At 45.7% G+C, this 18,772-nt stretch overlaps 9 protein-coding genes across 9 annotated transcripts; 5 read left to right on the top strand and 4 right to left on the bottom strand.

The window, feature by feature from the left end:
• Positions 1 to 532: 532 nt before the first annotated feature.
• N7469_006344 (MFS transporter) lies at positions 533 to 2,148 on the top strand (the record flags this gene model as incomplete). Its single annotated transcript, XM_056645262.1, has 4 exons — positions 533 to 711; positions 775 to 1,158; positions 1,211 to 1,962; positions 2,009 to 2,148. 4 exons carry the CDS (start codon positions 533 to 535, stop codon positions 2,146 to 2,148), a joined length of 1,455 nt encoding a protein of 484 aa, XP_056500500.1.
• A 626-nt stretch (positions 2,149 to 2,774) lies between these two features.
• N7469_006343 (uncharacterized protein) lies at positions 2,775 to 3,643 on the top strand (the record flags this gene model as incomplete). Its single annotated transcript, XM_056645261.1, has 4 exons — positions 2,775 to 2,849; positions 2,917 to 3,016; positions 3,073 to 3,347; positions 3,443 to 3,643. 4 exons carry the CDS (start codon positions 2,775 to 2,777, stop codon positions 3,641 to 3,643), a joined length of 651 nt encoding a protein of 216 aa, XP_056500499.1.
• Positions 3,644 to 4,500: 857 nt separating this feature from the next.
• On the top strand, positions 4,501 to 5,358 carry N7469_006342 (pyrroline-5-carboxylate reductase; the record flags this gene model as incomplete). Its single annotated transcript, XM_056645260.1, has 1 exon — positions 4,501 to 5,358. One exon carries the CDS (start codon positions 4,501 to 4,503, stop codon positions 5,356 to 5,358), a length of 858 nt encoding a protein of 285 aa, XP_056500498.1.
• A 300-nt stretch (positions 5,359 to 5,658) lies between these two features.
• Positions 5,659 to 6,933, bottom strand: N7469_006341 (uncharacterized protein; the record flags this gene model as incomplete). Its single annotated transcript, XM_056645259.1, has 1 exon — positions 5,659 to 6,933. One exon carries the CDS (start codon positions 6,931 to 6,933, stop codon positions 5,659 to 5,661), a length of 1,275 nt encoding a protein of 424 aa, XP_056500497.1.
• A 1,612-nt stretch (positions 6,934 to 8,545) lies between these two features.
• Positions 8,546 to 10,197, bottom strand: N7469_006340 (uncharacterized protein; the record flags this gene model as incomplete). Its single annotated transcript, XM_056645258.1, has 3 exons — positions 8,546 to 9,258; positions 9,339 to 9,744; positions 9,817 to 10,197. 3 exons carry the CDS (start codon positions 10,195 to 10,197, stop codon positions 8,546 to 8,548), a joined length of 1,500 nt encoding a protein of 499 aa, XP_056500496.1.
• A 295-nt stretch (positions 10,198 to 10,492) lies between these two features.
• Positions 10,493 to 10,933, top strand: N7469_006339 (mitochondrial 37S ribosomal protein mS37; the record flags this gene model as incomplete). The annotated part of the gene is made up of 3 exons (XM_056645257.1): positions 10,493 to 10,622; positions 10,683 to 10,762; positions 10,835 to 10,933. 3 exons carry the CDS (start codon positions 10,493 to 10,495, stop codon positions 10,931 to 10,933), a joined length of 309 nt encoding a protein of 102 aa, XP_056500495.1.
• Positions 10,934 to 11,171: 238 nt separating this feature from the next.
• On the bottom strand, positions 11,172 to 12,847 carry N7469_006338 (cytochrome P450; the record flags this gene model as incomplete). The annotated part of the gene is made up of 3 exons (XM_056645256.1): positions 11,172 to 11,308; positions 11,366 to 12,459; positions 12,519 to 12,847. 3 exons carry the CDS (start codon positions 12,845 to 12,847, stop codon positions 11,172 to 11,174), a joined length of 1,560 nt encoding a protein of 519 aa, XP_056500494.1.
• Positions 12,848 to 13,270: 423 nt separating this feature from the next.
• Positions 13,271 to 15,361, bottom strand: N7469_006337 (sulfatase family protein; the record flags this gene model as incomplete). Its single annotated transcript, XM_056645255.1, has 5 exons — positions 13,271 to 13,584; positions 14,031 to 14,335; positions 14,498 to 14,722; positions 14,811 to 14,955; positions 15,016 to 15,361. The coding sequence occupies 5 exons, from the start codon at positions 15,359 to 15,361 to the stop codon at positions 13,271 to 13,273; spliced, it is 1,335 nt and encodes a 444-aa protein (XP_056500493.1).
• A 1,068-nt stretch (positions 15,362 to 16,429) lies between these two features.
• On the top strand, positions 16,430 to 18,573 carry N7469_006336 (uncharacterized protein; the record flags this gene model as incomplete). Its single annotated transcript, XM_056645254.1, has 6 exons — positions 16,430 to 16,852; positions 16,910 to 16,992; positions 17,069 to 17,166; positions 17,229 to 17,349; positions 17,418 to 18,258; positions 18,340 to 18,573. The coding sequence occupies 6 exons, from the start codon at positions 16,430 to 16,432 to the stop codon at positions 18,571 to 18,573; spliced, it is 1,800 nt and encodes a 599-aa protein (XP_056500492.1).
• Between the last annotated feature and the right edge of the window lie 199 nt (positions 18,574 to 18,772).

Below are 18,772 nucleotides of genomic sequence, written 5' to 3'. Positions count from 1 at the left end.
CTTGTCAACAGATCGCCTGTCTCAACCGCGAGAGCATCATTTACTCAACAAATCCCTTTTGAGATACGTATGGGATATAAATTGAGGAATGGGCTCTGTGATGAATAATCGTTTATTCTATCCCGTCATTTTACCCGCGGTCTTCGATAAGCAAGTCGCCAGAGAAATATTTTTGGTTGAGTAATCATTTATTCCTACATAGCAGCATACACTAAATTTCCCCAGTCGCATAGATGGGAAAGGCGAGGATAAGGGAAATACGCCCAATCAAGTTGAATGATTTCCGAGGCTCTCTCCAATTTTTCCTTAAATGATTTATCAGCTCGGTAAAAAGCAAGCTGCGAATTTGCGAGTCAAGAGGTTATAATAATTATTAGTACACCCAATCCACCCTCTGAAGGATAGTACGGAAAATCTTCAACGGAGAGATTTATCCCAATGAGAAAAAATTTTGTATTCCTGCGGATAGAGCTAAATTTCATTTATTCTTGCTCTAATCATGATACTGGAAAGTGCGCATCAACAAACTCAGATGGAAGATGTACCACCGTGCATTGTAACACCTGATGTTGAGACCGGAGACGATGAGAAAACAGATTCAACTGAAAGGTACAATGAAAGCTGGGAAGATGATCCCGAGAATCCATACAACTGGTCCACGCAAGCAAAGATTCGGCAAGTTCTCATGATGGCATCCGCGGCCTTTACAACGTAAGGCAGGAAAGCACCGAAACCCCTGGTTCGTGAGACTAAATCGGCTGACACTCCTATTAGGTCTGTTGGAGTATCGATTTTGTCTCCCGCCCATACTCAATTTATGGAGGAATTCGGAGTAGGCAGCACGGTTGCTATTCTCCCTCTCTCCCTCTATGTTCTCGCGCTGGGACTCGGTCCTGTTGTTGGAGGGCCTTTATCTGAAACAATTGGCAGATACCCGGTGTATCTTGGTACTGTTATACTTGGATGCCTTTTTACTCTGGGTGCTGGTTTCAGTCATACATTTGCGGGCGTTTGTGTTCTGCGCTTCCTTGCAGGTTTCTGTTTCGCTCCATCGCTAGCTATTGCTGGTGGCACGATCAACGAAACATTCAAGCCTGTAAAGCGTGCTATCCCTTCTACAATTTTTATCTTGACTCCTTTTCTAGGTCCTGGTCTTGGGTAAGAATGATAGACTCGTGTCCCTTCTGATTTTTTGCTGACTATCTCCCAGGCCGGTTATTGGAAGCTTTGTTGTTAATCGTAAGGGATGGCGATGGACGCAATGGACAATGATATTTTTCGGAATCTTCACTATAATTGTCACGCTTTTTGGAAAAGAAACCTTTCATTCGGTCATCAAACGTCGACTTGCAAAGAAACATGGTCAACAGTTGCCTTCATCGCCGCCTCTATCTTCTAAACTCCGCCTTTTTGTCACAATTGCTCTCTTTCGTCCTATCCAGATGCTTTTTACTGAGCCTATTGTCTCATTTGTGTGCCTCTACGTCGCCTGTGAATTCGCAACTTTATTTTCATTTTTCGCCGCTTTTCCACTTGTTTTTCAAGGGGTTTATGGCTTCGGGATCGAGGAGTCCGGTCTCGTATTTCTCTCTTTGGTGGTCGGTTGTTTACTTGGGGCACTCACAGTACTGCTTTGCGACGTATTTCTTTATCGACCTCGGGCTGTCAAACTTCCAGGTCTTCATATACCACCGGAGTATCGCCTCTACCCTGCCATGATCGGCAGCATCGGTCTCCCCATTGGGCTATTCTGGTTCGCCTGGACATCGCGAATAGATGTTTCTTGGGCAAGCCCAGTTGTTGCTATCATGGTATTTGCATGGGGAAACCTGTGTGTGTTCGTTAGCACTACACAGTATATTGTCGATACCTACCATGGATTAACCGTTGCCAGCGTAATGAGCGCTAACAGTTTGGCTCGCTATGGTCTTGCAGCTGCATTTCCTCTTTTTACAATTCAAAGTGAGTAAGCTATAAAGATTCAACGTTCTCTGCTAACTTTTCAAAGTGTATACCAGGTTAGGTATCGGATGGGCTTCAAGTCTTCTTGGCTTTATTGCCGTTGCCCTGTTGCCAGTTCCCTGGCTGTTCTTTCTGAATGGGAAAAAGTTGAGGGAATTGAGCAAGTTTGAAACAGCAAATGCATAGGCCAGAGACTGAAAAGAGTAGGACTAGCCACTTGGTAGATCATCTCAAGTTCAAATGTAATAGAATCCCTGCAGTCTCCAAATGTCGAAACGGTTTAGAATAATTCAAATTTATAGTAACCCGACATTGATACCCTACATTGATATAAAGCACATCATATTCCAATAAAAAATAAGGATATTCTATTCTTCAACTACGTCTTTAGTCAATAAGTAGAAGATGCATATGTCAACCACAGGGTCACCAAAAATTTGGACTGCTAAAATCATTCCTCGGGTTATCTTTTCATCCTTACCTACCCCAGAATCTTATTATCTCCTAGTTTTTATATATTATGAAGGGCCAGTATTTCCAACCCTTCGTATGGTTGGGAACTTATTCGCATGGTCTCCCTTGCTCAACAAACCTTGGGGCCTGTGGATCCCGCCAAGATTTCCCAGCCCTAAAGTGTTCTCATTTCTACCGAGTTCAACACGTTGGGGTTCCAAACGCTCACAGTGACTCAAGGAAATATGAATAATCTGAAAATCCTCATGATCTTTATAAGAGGGACTGTATACCCCTTAGATACCATTGAACAAAAGTGACAGCAATAAATACCAATTTCCATGACGGTAACTGGCAGCATGGTTGGCCCAAAGATCACTCTTTATTTCGACATTGTTAGCCCGTTTAGCTACATTGCCTTCCATGTTCTGAAGGTCAGTGACTATGAGTGAAACTAAACTCTACTCAATGAAAGTTTCCATCAATTGACAATTGTACTAGACCTCGCCTGTCTTCTCGGAATGCCAAATTGAATATGTCCCCGTTCTGCTCAAGGATCTATTCCAAAGATGCCAGAATCCACCTCTATTTGCGGTGAAAAGTATTCGAAGCCAAAATTACATCCGGTGAAAGCTGTATTTAACAATTAATTTGCAGATAAATTCTCGTGGATCAATAAAGAGCGTCTTTACTGGTCGAATCGATTCGACGTGCCAATGAGCATATCAATCCCCGAAGGCTTTCCTGCTTCCACGGTGGACCTGCAAACTGCGCTTACAGGGGTAGCAATCCAGGCCCCTGAAAAGCTTGTAACTTTGGCCGAAACATTCTTTTCAATCTTCTGGGCCAAAGGAAATACAAAGATTACGAATCCAGAGGTATTTCAACCTATTCTGCAACGCGAACTAGCCCAGAGCAAAGCCAGTGAAATGGTCAGTCAGAACTCTACTCTGAACTTATACCTTATCTTAGCATCACAAAATAATTACGAGACTTCTAACGTCTTCGTGCTGTTTTTTCTTTTTAGATAAGTGAGCAGTCGAAGGAAGTCCTACACAAGAACACAGGAATCGCCTTTAACGCTGGTGCATTTGGCCTTCCATGGATCGAGTGTACGAATTCAGAGGGCCAAACAGAGGGATTCTGGGGCATTGACCATCTAGGACGGGTAGCAGACTTCTTGCACCTAGACATGACCTCGGATAAAACCTTCAAAGTTTTGCTCTAGGGGTGCTAAGCCATTTACCACCTGGAATGAAGTGGGCACTTCATTGAACAAAAAAAAACCCTTTCTCCTATTCAGAAAGCCAAGAAGAATAAAATAGATTCAGTACTATCTAGATTATATCAAATGCAAGAATGATACTATTCGCTCAGTCATTTACTGTCATAAGATTCAATGGATGGTGAGAGGTTGAATGGAGAAAGTGGAGTATGAGGTACTGGATGGAACATTCTGCCATAGAATTATGCTACTCAGAACTATAGTGTGTCGACCTTCCTGTATAAGGAGGGAAGGTATCTTGCGTAGCTTCTGATCCATCTATATGCAAACTAGTTCATCTCAATATAATTGACTAAAGCCTTTCTAATCGGCTGATATTAGTTGATATTCCAGGGTTTTGACGCCGTGCGGAAAAAAGCCGAAGTGAGATCGGCGTGAATGCCGAGGTGGTTCAAGCTTTTTTATGATCTTGCTGCAGATAATAGACAGTAATATGAATATAATAGCATAATTGTAAAAAGCATTGAAGTAATTGAAGTTCACATACTTGAATATAAGCCCATTTTTACCTAACTTAAGCATCCTCACTCGGCGTTATCAGTCTCGGGGAAGCTCTCCGAGTCGGATGGCCCATCCGACGAGCATAAAACACTCGCAGTGACAAACTCAACCTCAACCCCCCCTCAATCTCGGTATCATCGCCTCGTATAACTATAACACAATCAAAGAACGCATAATTGAAATACCAGTGTCATTTACAGAATGAGTTCACCAGAGCAGACAGTCGCATTCATTGGATGCGGTAGGTAAATCGAACCCCGCCTGCCACTCCCTTTTGACTCACAAATTGAACAGGCAACATGGGAGGCGCCATTCTCCATGGCGTTCTGAAGGCTGCATTTTCCAAAGCACCCACAGCTTCTGGAGAGTCAATTAGACGCCCAGTATCTCGATTCATCGCTTGTACAAAGACTGCTCCATCTGCTGAGCGCTTGAAGGCCTCACTACCCACAGAACAACAAGCCCATGTTGAGGTCACATCTTCACAAGATGTTCCTTTAGAAATTATGAAACGAGCAGATGTTGTTGTACTCGGCTTCAAACCTTTCATGGCCGAAGACGTCCTTGGCACAAAGGGCGTTCGTGAAGCGCTGACTGGGAAATTGGTGATTAGCTTGTTAGCAGGTCAAACGCCTCAAGACCTCACACGAATGATTCGTGAAAGTACCGATGGCTCCTTTGAAGACCCGGTAATAGTCAAGGTCATTCCGAATATGGGCGCACAATTTGGCGAGTCTATGACTATTATCGAGACTCCTGAATCTCCACTCTCTAAGGAAATGACCGAGATCGTGGATTGGATGTTCACCCAAGTCGGTGCAATCAAGTATTTGCCTGCGAGTCAAATGGATCTAGGGTCTGTTCTGGTCGGTGCTGCATTGGCAGCTATGACGGTTCCAATTGAAGGGATTCTTGATGGGTGCGTGGCGGAGGGACTTAAACGGCCTGATGCGATGGAGCTCACGTTGCAAGGTCTACGAGGTCTGTCGGCTGCTCTCGAATCTGGGATTCATCCTGCAGCTTTAAGAGAAAGTATTTCGTCTCCACGAGGATGTACTATCCAGGCACTTCTGGCTCTTGAGAGAGCAGGAAGTCGTGCAGATTACGCCGATGCTATTATTCAAGGTACTAAGCACTTGAAGACCATGAACAAATAGCCCTATAGATATGAGTATATGTGGACAGCAAAATTTTACAGGTCAATCAACATAGACTTGAATAAAGAGAAAGAAAGCAGAATTTGAAATGATATCAATTATGAATGAATGATTACAAGCCAGCTAACGTGAAGATATTGATATCCGAGGTTGCATAGTGAACTTCCTTTATAATTATTCATCGCCACCAGGGCGTGTCCAGATCAAACTCCCATCACATTTCCGCCAATCCTTAAAGTCCAGTTGGGGAAAAAAAATTAACGATCCATTTCAGTACATGAAATCCTTGTTTTACCACTGCTACCACATGTCCTGTTCGTCCTTGACCAAGTCATCTTCGTTCAATACACGAAGACCATTTTCTTTCTCCTCGCGTCTGCGCTGTCGCTTTGTAACAGTTCGCCCGGGTGTAAATGGGGTCACCGGGGTAAATGGCATATAAGCACTATAGGGGGTGGGAACTCCTGTAATAGGCCCATTGCGATTCTTAGTTGGACGCTCCAAGATTGTCGTCTTGGTTGCTGGGGCGCTCTGAAGGGGGTAGGCTTCACGGAAGGGAAGCGAATTCTGCGAAAACTGCGCTTGAGGTGATGCAGTGGCTAGATTCAATGGGGCTGGTGGTCGAGCACGTCCTGAAGAAGGCATGCCATGCCCGATTGCCGAGGCAGGTGGTGGTCGAGGCGCCGCTGGAGGCGGGCCGGGGTTGTAAAACCGCGGTGACAAAGGTGGTGCCTCGTGAGAATATGTTTGAGGTGTCCGAGGGTCAGGAGAGGCGAGAGGGGATGATATTCCCAGCTTGCGGAGAGGAAGTTTTGGGGATTTGAGCTTTCCCTCGTCGGGGTTCGATCGGGAATTTGAGCTGAAAAGCTTGGACAGGCGAGAGCCATTGGAGAATCGAGGTGACTTAGGAGACTTGAGCGGTGGCGGGGGAGGTTGCTCCGAGTTGTATGTGGCATATCGATCAGTAAAAGGGTTGGTGTATTGGCTATCTGGAGATTGGCTCTGGGAATCTCGATCTCGAACGGAGACGTCGATACCCGAAGCCTTTTGGGCATCGTGTTCCAGTACCGCCGCATATAGCATCTCCATTTGGTCCTGGGCCCTTTGACGGTCTGTAGCGACCACGGATTCATCGATGGTCACCATGCTGTCGTTCACAGACGTTTGTGAAGGTCGATTTCCGCGCTGAATACTTCCCCAGGAAGAAGTGAACTGATGACAATATGTAGGACTGGGCAAATTGTGTGAGGCTGGAGATACTGGACTAGGATCCAAGCTGATAGTCGTTTTCACTGGCTTCAGCATCTGCATCTGCAGAGAGTAGTTTGATGACTGGACAGTCCGGCGAAGTCGACGTCCAACCAGGAGGAGTAAGGCGAGGAGAACAGCGACAAATATCACGTACGCAGCACATATACAGCCAATCTGAATCCCAAGGAGTGCTCTGTCTAGTGGCGGGCGATCATTGATATCGCCAGAGCGTTTCGTCGCCGACTCACTATGTCCAAAGACTGTAGGGATATAGACAAACAAAAAGGAAAAGATAGGAGACCGAGTAGCAAACAGGGGAGGCATTTCCGGAACCCTGAACGTGACTCAAGTTTTAAAGGAACAGCGGGGAGTGAGGGATCGAATTTATGAGCAAATGCAGTCACTTAGGTTGATCGGCATGGCGAAGCACGAATCTCTGGGGAGAAAATGGGCGCATTATGCTTCGGAAAGTGACGAGGCGGCATGAGGGAGGGGTCTGGTATAAAACATGAACCATCGGGTGTGACGAGGTGAAGCCAGTGTTGGAGTTGCAGGTGAAAAGGCAATGACTTGAGCCTGTCGTTGGCTGTAAATACGCGCCCTCCTGCACGATCGTCACTCGTGGGGAACCAGTCAGCGGCCGCAGATCGTCCGTCACAATCACGGAGCTTGGCAGATAGGGCATGGGCCACTTGCAGTAGTTCAACAAGTTTAAGTGTGGACAGCGGGAGAATTCATTCATATGTAGTTAGCAATGCATCGTGAATATTTGAAAAGAAATCAGGAAGAAAATTGAGGATGAGTCAGAATAAACGTGACTTGACTTGAGATTCAGAGGGAAGGTGGGCTGCATCGTGCCTGCCGTTGTGAATAACCTCATATCCCGAAATGGCAATCTGTTTACTTTGTTAGATTTTAATCCATCGCAACTTCCCTCTCAATAATAGAATCCTGTGCAGCTCCTTCCTCTTTCTTTCTTTTCTTGTCTCTTTCGGTCTTTCTCTTCCGCCTTGCTGCATCATGTCTTCTTCTCTCTCCATCAGTTCATTCTACTCCAACCACATCTATTAGTTTCATCCTTCCGCAACCCCTTGATTTCCTTAGCGAAATTTATCCTCTATAACTTTATTCTACTTCAACAGCAGTCACCAGTTACATTCATCCACATCTACTCGAACCCCATGGGGAACGTATCCTCCATCCACGGCGTCAAAACTCCTGATTTCTACGCTCCTGGGAACGCAGTGAACGAAATATGGATTGACAAGTTCGAGCTGGTATCTCGCTTACCATTCGGTGATTCTGACATGGGGCAAGCAAGTTGGCCTCCACATGACTGGCCGAAGATCCCCTGGCATCAGTTCATAATCCCATTGAAAAGAGACCTCGAGACTTTGGAGCATACAGCAAGTATTACAAAGTCAACAGACGAAAATATGTACCGGTTCTTCGGGATAAATTGGACACTTTTTGGGTTGAGTTTTAAATGGTGTATCCTTCTCTTCATCTTGGGTTTCGGCTCGTGTCTCGTCATGGTGTTATCTCATGTTCGCTACGTATTGCGGAAGGCTGACAGGAAACAAACATGGGTCGTTTAGGGAGCTTGATTTTGGAAGCTTGGAATTGTACTTTCGCTTTTTACGCATCATGAATTATTTGATACTCCAATGACCATGAAAAAAATATATCTTATTCAACCTGGAGTATTCTCATCTATCTTGAGGATAAAGCAAGTGGCCTAAGAGATCCGAAGCTGATCATGATGATAGGAAGACCGCAGAAGGATTCGAGTGGAGTCATCCATAATGGATTCAATCTTTTCCTTCTAGGTAGGAAGTTCTATAGTACACTCAGCCTTAGAGACTGGCAATAGTCCTATGTCCCAATCAGGTCCAACGAGAACAAAATATACATGAAACTTATCATAATGCCAAGGTCATTTCTGTTCCTTCGAGAACAAATCTCGCCACATCTCCTTTAAACCATACGCTTTGTCTTTGTCCTCGTCGTAGACACGAGTCGTTTGTGCGGTCCCAAGTGAGCCAAACATACTCGATGATGATCCGCCAGTACTTAAAGGGCTTCGTGCTCGCTCTGTGGCTCGACGACGAATCTCATCGGCCAGCTGTGGCGCAACCTCAGCAAAACAGGCATTTAACTCACGATCAAGGTTGATATATGGTTTCTGTGCTGAACGGGGTGCCTGTAAATTATAGGAGCGGGCGATAGTATTAATGTGTTTCACAGCGAGCTCATGGTACGAACGCTCGTTGCTGAGGTAGGTGTGATCCCTCAAAGGAGGTAGATGGGGGATATTTGTCGCAGATTCGCTGCTTTTATCGTGGTTACTGTCAAGTTCTGTGGGTACTGATGTCGACACAATGCGACCATCCGCATCGATTTCTGAGACAACATGTTCTTCGCCGCTCTTCCGTAGCGACGTCTCTAGCTTTGCTTGCTCTTTCAAACGGACTTCTGCCGCTGCATGCCCTTTTGCACGGTTCATCTGCGCTTCTAGGGACCCGCCCTGGCTTGCAATTAATCTCGCGGCATGTCGTCGCCAGTCTACACGAAGACGTTGCCGGAAACGACTGATCTCCAATGAAAGTTCTTGCTGTTTCTCGATCCAAGGGGGGGAATCTCCTGTTTCTGAATAATCTTGTTCATAAAGTACTCCGTCGTATCGATAAAAGCTGAGTTCGCATTGTGATCCGTCTCTGTATTCACACCTTTGCCTCGTTTGATCTTTTTGAATTGTCCACGTGCAATTGCATCTTCAATTCGCTCATTCGCGAGTGAGGAAAGGCCTTGGATGGAAATGGGCATTGAGTGTGCGCCGGGAGTCAAGTTCTCTCTCATCTCTCGTCGCAAATTCTCACGCTCTTCTTCTGAGAACCCTGGTGCTTGACTGAGCGTATATGTAGATGTGCGATCTTTAGCGTCGGCAAGACGTTCGCCGGGGGTGCGTTTTGGTTTGGGAGCGGGTTTGAGATCGACGGGCTGAGGTATTTTATATGGGGTTCGGATTGGCTTGCTAGCATCATCCAACATGCGTAGAGCAGAGTCGTGAAGGGTCTCGGTCCCGGTCCATGCTTGCGCTGCCGCTGTTTCTCGAGTACCTTGGCCTGCGCTGGCCTGTATAATTTGCGTATGCGGGTTAGTAGTCATTGCGGGCTGAATATCTCAGACAATAGTCCCGGTGCTTACCGGCATGTCTAGAATAGAGTGAGCGGCAGCATGTTCACTCCTGAATGACGCAGCCAAGACCCTTTCTTCCAATTGTTTTTTAAGGTCTTCCGAGAACCCTGCGTGCTCTATATTGCGGCGCGCTGACCGTCCACCCTCTACCATTGCATCCTCGGTCATTTGGGATAGTCGACGGGACATGGCGCTTTCTCCTTGTTTCTCTTCTTGGGAACCATCGGCCTGGTCCTTTTCGACATCTCCTGTTACCGAGGAGGACTTTGCATCTTGTCTCTGTGGGCACGCTGCTGTGAACCGCCTTACTGCGGGAGTTGTACATGTGCTTCTCCAGGCGCAAACGGGCGCCCGACGAAGCTGAGAGCTCCAGAGCTGTGCTCCATTCATATTCAACAGCTACACAAAATACCCTTCAACCTTCTGAGAAGAAACAAACAGAATAAAAACAAAACCAAAGGTGATCTGTCGGTTTGCAGAAGAGTCGAGGTAGAAAGTGGCAAGTCGTCGGTCGATTATGTCAGCCACCTCCGCGGAGCCAAAACTTCGCGGGATTTTGTCGTCGCAGCTTCAACGCAGGCGTCCTTCTCTCCATCGCTGTCAACGGAGCCCATTGCGGTACCTCAACATCTGTTCGCTTGAGAATTGGGTCCTCGGTTTATTTGAGATTCTTGTCTACTTCATTATGGCTCCCAAGGGCAACATCTCGACCCGGTTGAACCCGCTTCGCCTGAACACCATCAACCACCTTCGCGTTCGCCGACCCAACCAGAATGAGCAGAACCCATGTGTGACCGTGATGTCGACCATGCTGAGTGAGACTCTCTATATCCTTCATGGCTGATTGATCAATTACTGACAATACCGGCTCGCAGACTGCTGGGCTTCCCAAGGATACAATGCCGAGGGTTGCGCTGCCCTCGAGGCGCAACTCCGCAAGTGCATGGACGCACCGGTATGATTTTGCCTACTTGTATATGTCCAATTTTCAATGTTTCCGGTGCTAATCAGTTACTTTCCCCTACAGAAACCCCAAGAGAAGAAGAAGAACACCGTCAACTACCACTTGATGAGAATGTACCCCAAGGTCGTCGGCCCACGGAAGAAGGACGGTGTCCTGGGCTAAATTACATTTCCTTTTGCATGGACAACGGTCGGAGATATAAATGAGATGGATGATGGAGTCTACATGAGGAATACTCCGGCTGCAACTGTTCATTTCGGAGTTTGGGGGATTCTTTGCGGCACATTTGTACAGTATACACCTACGCCAACCATGGCAACGGCATCGTCTTCATAAAAGAATTGATTGTATCAATATTTCCAATTTTTTCTCTCGCCTCATTTTGACTGCGGTTGATAATTTAGACTTGATGGAACTTCAAAATCAGCTTCTCGGCTCGCGGATGGACCGTGTACGCATCAATGGCCTCGATACCATCGTCATTCACAATTGAGGTCCGGAAATTCGTGTATATTGCTGCTGTGACGATTTTGGTTTCTACAGTAAACGGTGTTAGGGGCTGATGCTTACCACATAATAGTTGTCAACACTTACCCTGCAATGCAAGATTACTTCCAACACACATACGCCCACCACTTCCAAACGCCCAGAACCAGCGTCTGCGCTCTTCGAGCTCAGCAGTTGTGTTCTTCTCTTTCAGCCATCTCTCCGGGATCCAGGATTCGGGATCCGGAAAAACCACGGGGTTACGATGCAATGAATATGCTTGGGCATTAACACGTGTATTGGCCGGGATATCATGGTACCCTCCAAGAGAGCAAGACGGTGACGGTGTGACTCGTGGCTGGATCCCTGGAATTGGCGCATGGAGTCTCAATGTCTCGGTGACGATGGCCTCAAGCAACGGCAGTCCATCAACTTCCTTGGCTGGAGGCAGCTCAGCTGTTTTAGGGAACTTGATTGGTGGCTCCAAGGTCAACAATTCCTCACGAAGCCTTTTCTGTGTCTCCGGGTGCTTGGAAAGTTCCCATAGGAGATAGGTCAAGCCAACGGCGCTTGTCTCAAACCCTGCGGTCAGTTGGTCGTACATTTCACAAGCAATATCGTTTTGCTGCACGGTAGGGTCTGGCTTAGGATTTCCTTCTTTTGCTGCCTGTTTGTCCAAGCTTTGCTTCAGTTGCTTATACACAATTGGTTCAACAGAAGGATCAGTCGAGCTCAGCGACTGAGCTGCTTTTCCACAAAGATCCAATGCCCACGCATCGAGCATGTCATTGGCAGTATCGCAATATCTTGGGATGAGGCGCCAGCCCACGCACTTCATCCAGGTAATCAACCGAGGAGCCTCCTGGTGATAAAATTCAAATGGTTTTCGACACATGTACATGTGAAGCCAGTGTCTGCGATATACGTCATCCTGGAGGTGATTCGTGCCGTTCTTCAAGCCGAATAGATAGCATGAAACGAAGTCCATTGTTAATCCTGAATTGATATCATGTACATCGATCGGTCTCCCTGACAGGGCTGTATCATGCAGAATAGGTAATAAGCGATTATAAATAACTGCACCCGAGACAATGCGTAAGTGAGGTGAGGTCTGCAAGGTGGATTTAGAGTAGATGTTGGACAGCATTCTCTTGCGTATAGAATGAGGCTTAGTGCCAATCATGGTGAACATGCTTACGGTCCTATGTATGAAATGAATAATCCGATCCGCGAATTGACAGTCATTAGAAGTAAAACTTACCCAAGCGAGCCAAAGACTCGTGGATACCATTCATGTTTCTCGAACCCTCCGGTATACACAGACTTGATGCCTCCTTCAACACAATTAATTGATATTTCCGATGGCCCGAGTCTGACAATAGGGCCGAGTTTCTCATGTGCGGCCTGTATGGTGCGATTGTTCTGCATCCGAAATCGCTTCCATAGCATCCAAAATGGAGAGATGGAGACACTCCAATGTGCATGGGGGATCTTCGCCAATGGTGAAATGAATGAAGGATACACGATAGCCTTGTAAATGACTATCGCTGCGATGGCCAGTGCGACCAAAGATGTGAGGGAGACACTCATTATGCGATCCTATCCTTTTGAGAATGGATTTCCCAGAGCCGTCCAGTTCACAAGGGTTGCCCGCTTGATATTCGGAGTTCCCGGATTCTTAGATTCTTATATCGTTCCGTAGTTGGTTTGCCGAGCATTTAAAGGTTAGGTAATGAATGAATTGTCTCTCCCCGCTGAAAGAGGGTTTACGTCTAATCGGCCAACTTTTGGATCGCCGATTTATGGAGAAAATAAATGCAAGTTGGGGGGGAGGAGTAAATGATTTCAATGTGACCAACCACATCTTCGCTATTACTCGCAATACTCGCATTGTACAGGGCGATGCCCCGCAGAATGTCCGTACGTTAAGATAAGCGGGGGAATATTACATAATGAAGTAGCACCAGCAATTGGAGTATATTCATTGATGAGGTTGAATAAATCACACGTATTTTAGACCCATTGATGCCACTCTACACCGTCTCGATAAGTCAAGCCTGTCTGCGGTCCCTCGGCATCGGGAATGTATCCATATTCGCAACGGCTGAAGGAGACCTTCGATTGCACTTGATAGAAGTCACCATATTTCTCGTGCAACGCATCCTTGAGTGTGTTGACCTTTCCTTCGGGGTGAAGCACGTCCCAAGGGCGAATGCAATTTTGTTTCTGGCAAGACTGCAATACCAAAAGTAGAGCATCTAGACGATGTACGACTTTCTCCAACGAAACGCCGAGTAGTTCTCGGTCGTCCAGTTCCCCGTAGTCTTCTGAAATATCGGATTGTACGTAGAGATTAGTGAGCTCGTATGGATCATTCTAGAGAAAAACAGCCTCTGGATTTTTCAAACAGGGCCATGCTCACTGCAAATAATAGCAGTGTAAGGTGGTTGTGTACCCTCCGGTCGTAAAGTTGATGTTCGTTGGAGCACCAAACTGAGTACTATAAATCATATTGACTGCTGTGAACTCGCACAGACTTGTATGTATTGTTCAACACGATTTCTGGATTGTCAGGACCTGACTTAATCAGCGAATATGCTCGTCAGATCCTAATTCTCGAAATTCTATAAGTTTGCGAAAACAATATGGCCAACTCACCAAGTGTGTTAAATTTTCCCTCGGGAATAGCTATTCCCCCAGAACTCAACAGTAACGTGCTCATGTCGCAAGGGATCACTGGAGTTTAGCTCATGTTTCAATGGTATTGGCGTACCATCGAAGTCTGAACGCAGAGGAAGACCCGCAATGTCAAAAATTGTCGGGGCAATATCAATATGAGTGGTAACTGCTGTTTCTTCGTAGTTGGGCAGTATTCCGGGACCGCGAATGATAAATGTAACTCGGATATCCTCTTCGAATCCACACTCCTTGCCCGCCTGAAGACGATGCTGCCCGATATGGTAACCATTGTCTGAGGTGTAAATGATGTATGTATTGTCTAGGATTGACTTTTCATTCAGGACATCGGTTATCTCAGATATAAGTTCATCCACAGGCTGAAGTGCCCGAAGTCGTTGTCTATAAAAGTGATCATTATAGTCCACGTTGCTTTGATTCTGTTTAGGCATGCGTTTGATCCAATTCACGCCGCTCGGCTTTGGTTTCCAAGTTAACTCGCATAGTCTTTTAGCAATTCTCCTTCAATAGAACTTACATAGTCAGGATTGAAATTCGGCATACGGGGAATCTTGACATCCTCGAAAAGATGTCTTTGCCTTTCCGCTGATATTGGAAGCCGAGAAGCTTAGATCCGCACCCGGGACAAGAGGTCCGTTTGAAAGGACATTCGAGTGTGGAGCTACAGGAGCAATAGTGAGAAAGAACGGATCTTCATGACTGATCGCAGAGTCTAGAAACCGCAATGACTTCTCCTTCAAGATATCCGTTGTGTATTGGCCTTCGTAGCTGACAGGCGAGTCGAAATCACGTGGGAATGTCGCATTCAAGTATGAATAAAGTGTATGGATCCAACAAGAAGTCAGATGAATTGAACCCATTCGCGAATGACTTATTGTAGTTATCTATTGTATGAGAATTGAACAGTTTTCCAGTATAAAGTGTATTGTAGCCCGCATTTTGCAGCCAGACTAGAAGGTAGTTTTCGTTAAATCCACGTTCGACAAATTTTAGATATCCACCTATACATGGTCAGAAAACGACACAAAAAGCAGTTAAATATTGATTATTTGGCTAATTACCGTATGGCGGACTAACGTCCGTCACGTTTGTATTATGAGCCAATCTACCGGTCAAAAGGCTGACTCTTGATGGACAGCAAATTGCCGTAGTGACAAAGTGATTCCGGTAGAATGTCCCCTGCTGCGTCAGGTGCTTGTTCAGATTTGGCATATACGAGATCGAGTCTAGTAGTGAATCCTGGTCATCAACGAGGATAAAGATGATGTTCGGCTTAGCGACGGGCTGCTCGTTTTCTGTTTCTATACGAAGGGGTTGCTGCTGTTGTTCATCAAAGCCAAGTGCAAATGCTTTTTGCGCGATACTAAGGGCAATCGCAAGATGACTCAGAATCAAATACCCCTTCATTGTGGCTTCTTAGCATCCGGTAATTATTTGTAGAGCGCGGTCTGAATCATTGCCAAGGGGTTATTGTCTCCCTGCGCAATGCATGGGCCTTTAGTAGATACTGCGAGAAGTACTGCGGCATCGGGTATGAAGACTCCGTTGCGGGGTGATGATTAGTACTAGTAATATAGTAGTAGGGCTAATATTACTTGTAAATTTTTAGTAGAGATGAGGTGATGGATGCTAGCCAAGGAAGTGGCACCAAATGTGCAGAATCTAGACCAGATCTACTCAAATACAACGCCGTAGCATTAGTTTGAAACTGTCCAGTTGCTCTCTTTTCTGTCCTTCTTTCTACCACATCAGAATCCTGGGAATAATGCCATGAGTAGAAGATGGGATGTGTACTAATAAAATTGAGCTATAGGTCAAAACTCATGTTATACCACTGCAACTAGTTACTAATAGGAACAGACGAGTTGTCAGTATCAATGGCATCGTTTTGAATAGAGGTACTTTGGGAAGTATGGCCGAGAGAATTTGATCCTCATAACTTCATATTTCAAGGGCTCTTTTGTTTAAATACAAGGATACCGTGTTTCAGCGAAATTGTGAAAATCATGATGTAAATGAGAGGCTCAATATTATACTGTCAGATACGCACAGGCCAGATGGGGCCGTTGATGCTGATCGAGTAGCAACCAATAGGAGCAAGCTACGGCCATGAGAACAACTGCTCTAAAATGGCATCATATGCAATTTTTAACAAGCGAGACAGCCAACTCACCGCGAACTACCGGGAGATACTCATAACTATCTACCTGATAGGGTTTAGCCGAACAAGTTATGCAGCTAGAATGGAGATAGCCTCGGAAAGGGTCCTGAGTCAAGAGATTCCTTGAAATTTTTACGTCTGTAGGGCTAAATCCATTTTCCATTTTTCCATTATAAAAGTTTATTATTCGTCCTTAGTTTTATGAAGAAAACTATCAATTATCTTTCCTTGGTCCGGGGTTTATTGTTCTTTAAAGTTGACGGCCCGTCGCAAAGTCATCGTGCTACAGATTGAAGTATCAGTCAATGGTGACAATGACTGCTCACGATGACACAACTCCACTCAATCCAAATCGAATACGAGGAGAAAATACAGACCAGTCATACTCGACATTTAATAACAAGACACCATTTTTGTCAGAGACAGAGGAACCTTTCACAGACCATGATGATGAATCAATTGAGAATGCGAGCACGGAGTCTTCTATTACTGGCAGCAAACAGTTCCTGGGAAGTCCAACTAGTATCATTATGGTTCTTTTATTAGGTATATTGCTCCATGTGAGACCTCATTTAATCATATCGCCATTGACATTCCCAGGTGAATTTATCTCCAATATGGACTCTACGATCGTCGTGGCCAACGCAGGCCCTATCTCGTCCGAGTTTAATAGACTTCAAGATGCTAGTTGGCTCTCTACGGCATTTTCATTGGGAATTGGCTCTGTTCAACTACTTGTATGTATTCTTGACCAACACAGCAGGAGATGTGAGATACTAACTATACTTTACCAGTATGGCAAGCTTAGCATTATCTTCGGCTGCAAACCAATTCTTCTACTTGCATACTTCCTCCTTGCGCTGGGATGTCTTATCTGGTAAGTTGATGCTCACTACCATTTCCTGGCATGATTCATGCGGTTCCGGTGGCATTTAACAACAATGGATATCTAGCGGCCTCGCACCTAGCATGTCAATTATCATCATCGGACGTGTTGTCAGTGGTATGGGCGGAGCGGGCATCATGTCTATGGGTTCCATCATCATATTAGGTGAATAAACCACGCTATCAATCGGTCCTTTGAAATGAAACAATCGACATTAACCTACTCAGATGTTGTCCCCAAAAGAGACCTAGCAAGTTGGAGAGCAATCATCAACATCTCCATGACCCTGGGGCGAAGTATCGGGGGTCCAACCGGAGGATGGCTCACCGACACCATCGGATGGCGCTGGTAAGATTTTCTTGCAGAACATATTGAGATACCCTTCGATTCGCTCACAGGTTGCTTGTCACAAATAGGATCTTCCTTACTCAAACGCCAATGCTGGGAATAGCCGCGATCCTCGCAATCATCTTTCTCCAATATGATCCAAACTCAATCCAAACAATCAAAGACTCAAAACCATCAATCCGCCGAGTCGATATTCCCGGGGGTCTCCTCCTAGCCAGCAGCGTGGTCTCAATAACCCTCCTCATAGACCGTGGCGGCAAATCATTCTCCTGGTCCTCCCAACAAGCCCTCTTACTCGCAACATGCGGTATCCTGTTCTTCGCAGCGTTCGCCTATTACGAGCGACACATCGCAATAGAACCAATATTCGACTTTGGGGTCCTCAAATTACCAAATGTTTCAACATGCTATCTCATTGCAATGCTGCAGATTGGCGCCCAATCTAGTATGATGTATACCGTACCATTATACTTCCAAGTCACCGCAAAAGCATCCGCAACAGTCGCGGGCTCACATCTCGCGCCATCCGTTATAGGGAATGCTGTTGGAGGTCTTGCGGCTGGATGGTTCATTCGTCGAACTGGTCATTATAAACCCGTTCTATTTATTGCAGGTCTTGTGGCATCCATCACGTATCTACTGCTCTACTTGCGGTGGAATGGAGATACCTCCATTTGGGAATCTTTGTTTATTTTCCCTGGTGGAATGGGTACTGCGTTTGCTTCTGCGGCTTCTTTTGTGGCTTTGACGGCTTTTTTGGATTCAGATGAGGTTATTATGGCGACGAGTGGGTATATGCTTGCTTTTTCTATTGCGATGACGGCGGGTATCACGACGACAAACTCGGTTTTAACTACGATGTTTAAAAGGAATACGCTACGAGATCTAAAAGTACCCAATGCAGATGAGGTAAGAGAATTTACTGAACCAATTGATTTTCTTAGCTCTTTGGTCCGTCAGATACAAGTTGAACTTCACTAATCGACTCAGATCATCCGCCGGTCTCTGGAGAATTCGCATTTTATTTCAAACTTGACTGGGGAGGCTCGCGAGATTGTTGTGAAAAGCTACATTGGTGGGCTGCGTGCTACATACCGTAAGCTTCTTGTCCTGTTTCAACGAGTCTGGACAGAAATTGCTGCTAATCTGAACATAGTGATGTCGCTGTGCCTTTCGCTCGCTGGATCTATTCTTGGCTTGACGATCCGGGATCATAAATTGTGAAGCTCGGATTGTACGCATTATAGAAAAGACAGGCATGGCTAGAGATGAGAGTATCTTGCAAGATTATACAAAACTAGGTTGTTGAGATGCAAGTCCTTTTTGAATATGGATATAGACACAGGAAGTTGGATATAGAATAGAATAACACGGACTGTACGTCCGAAAGACACAAGAAAACCACCCCAATAGATCGACAGGT

The sequence above is a fragment of the Penicillium citrinum genome (genome assembly GCF_028827155.1).
Source record: "Penicillium citrinum strain IBT 23319 chromosome Unknown utg000005l:1.0-1900146.0:1.0-1900348.0, whole genome shotgun sequence".
Taxonomy (NCBI): domain Eukaryota; kingdom Fungi; phylum Ascomycota; class Eurotiomycetes; order Eurotiales; family Aspergillaceae; genus Penicillium; species Penicillium citrinum.
Note: the sequence above shows the minus strand (reverse complement) of the source record. Positions and strands in the feature narration are given on the sequence as shown.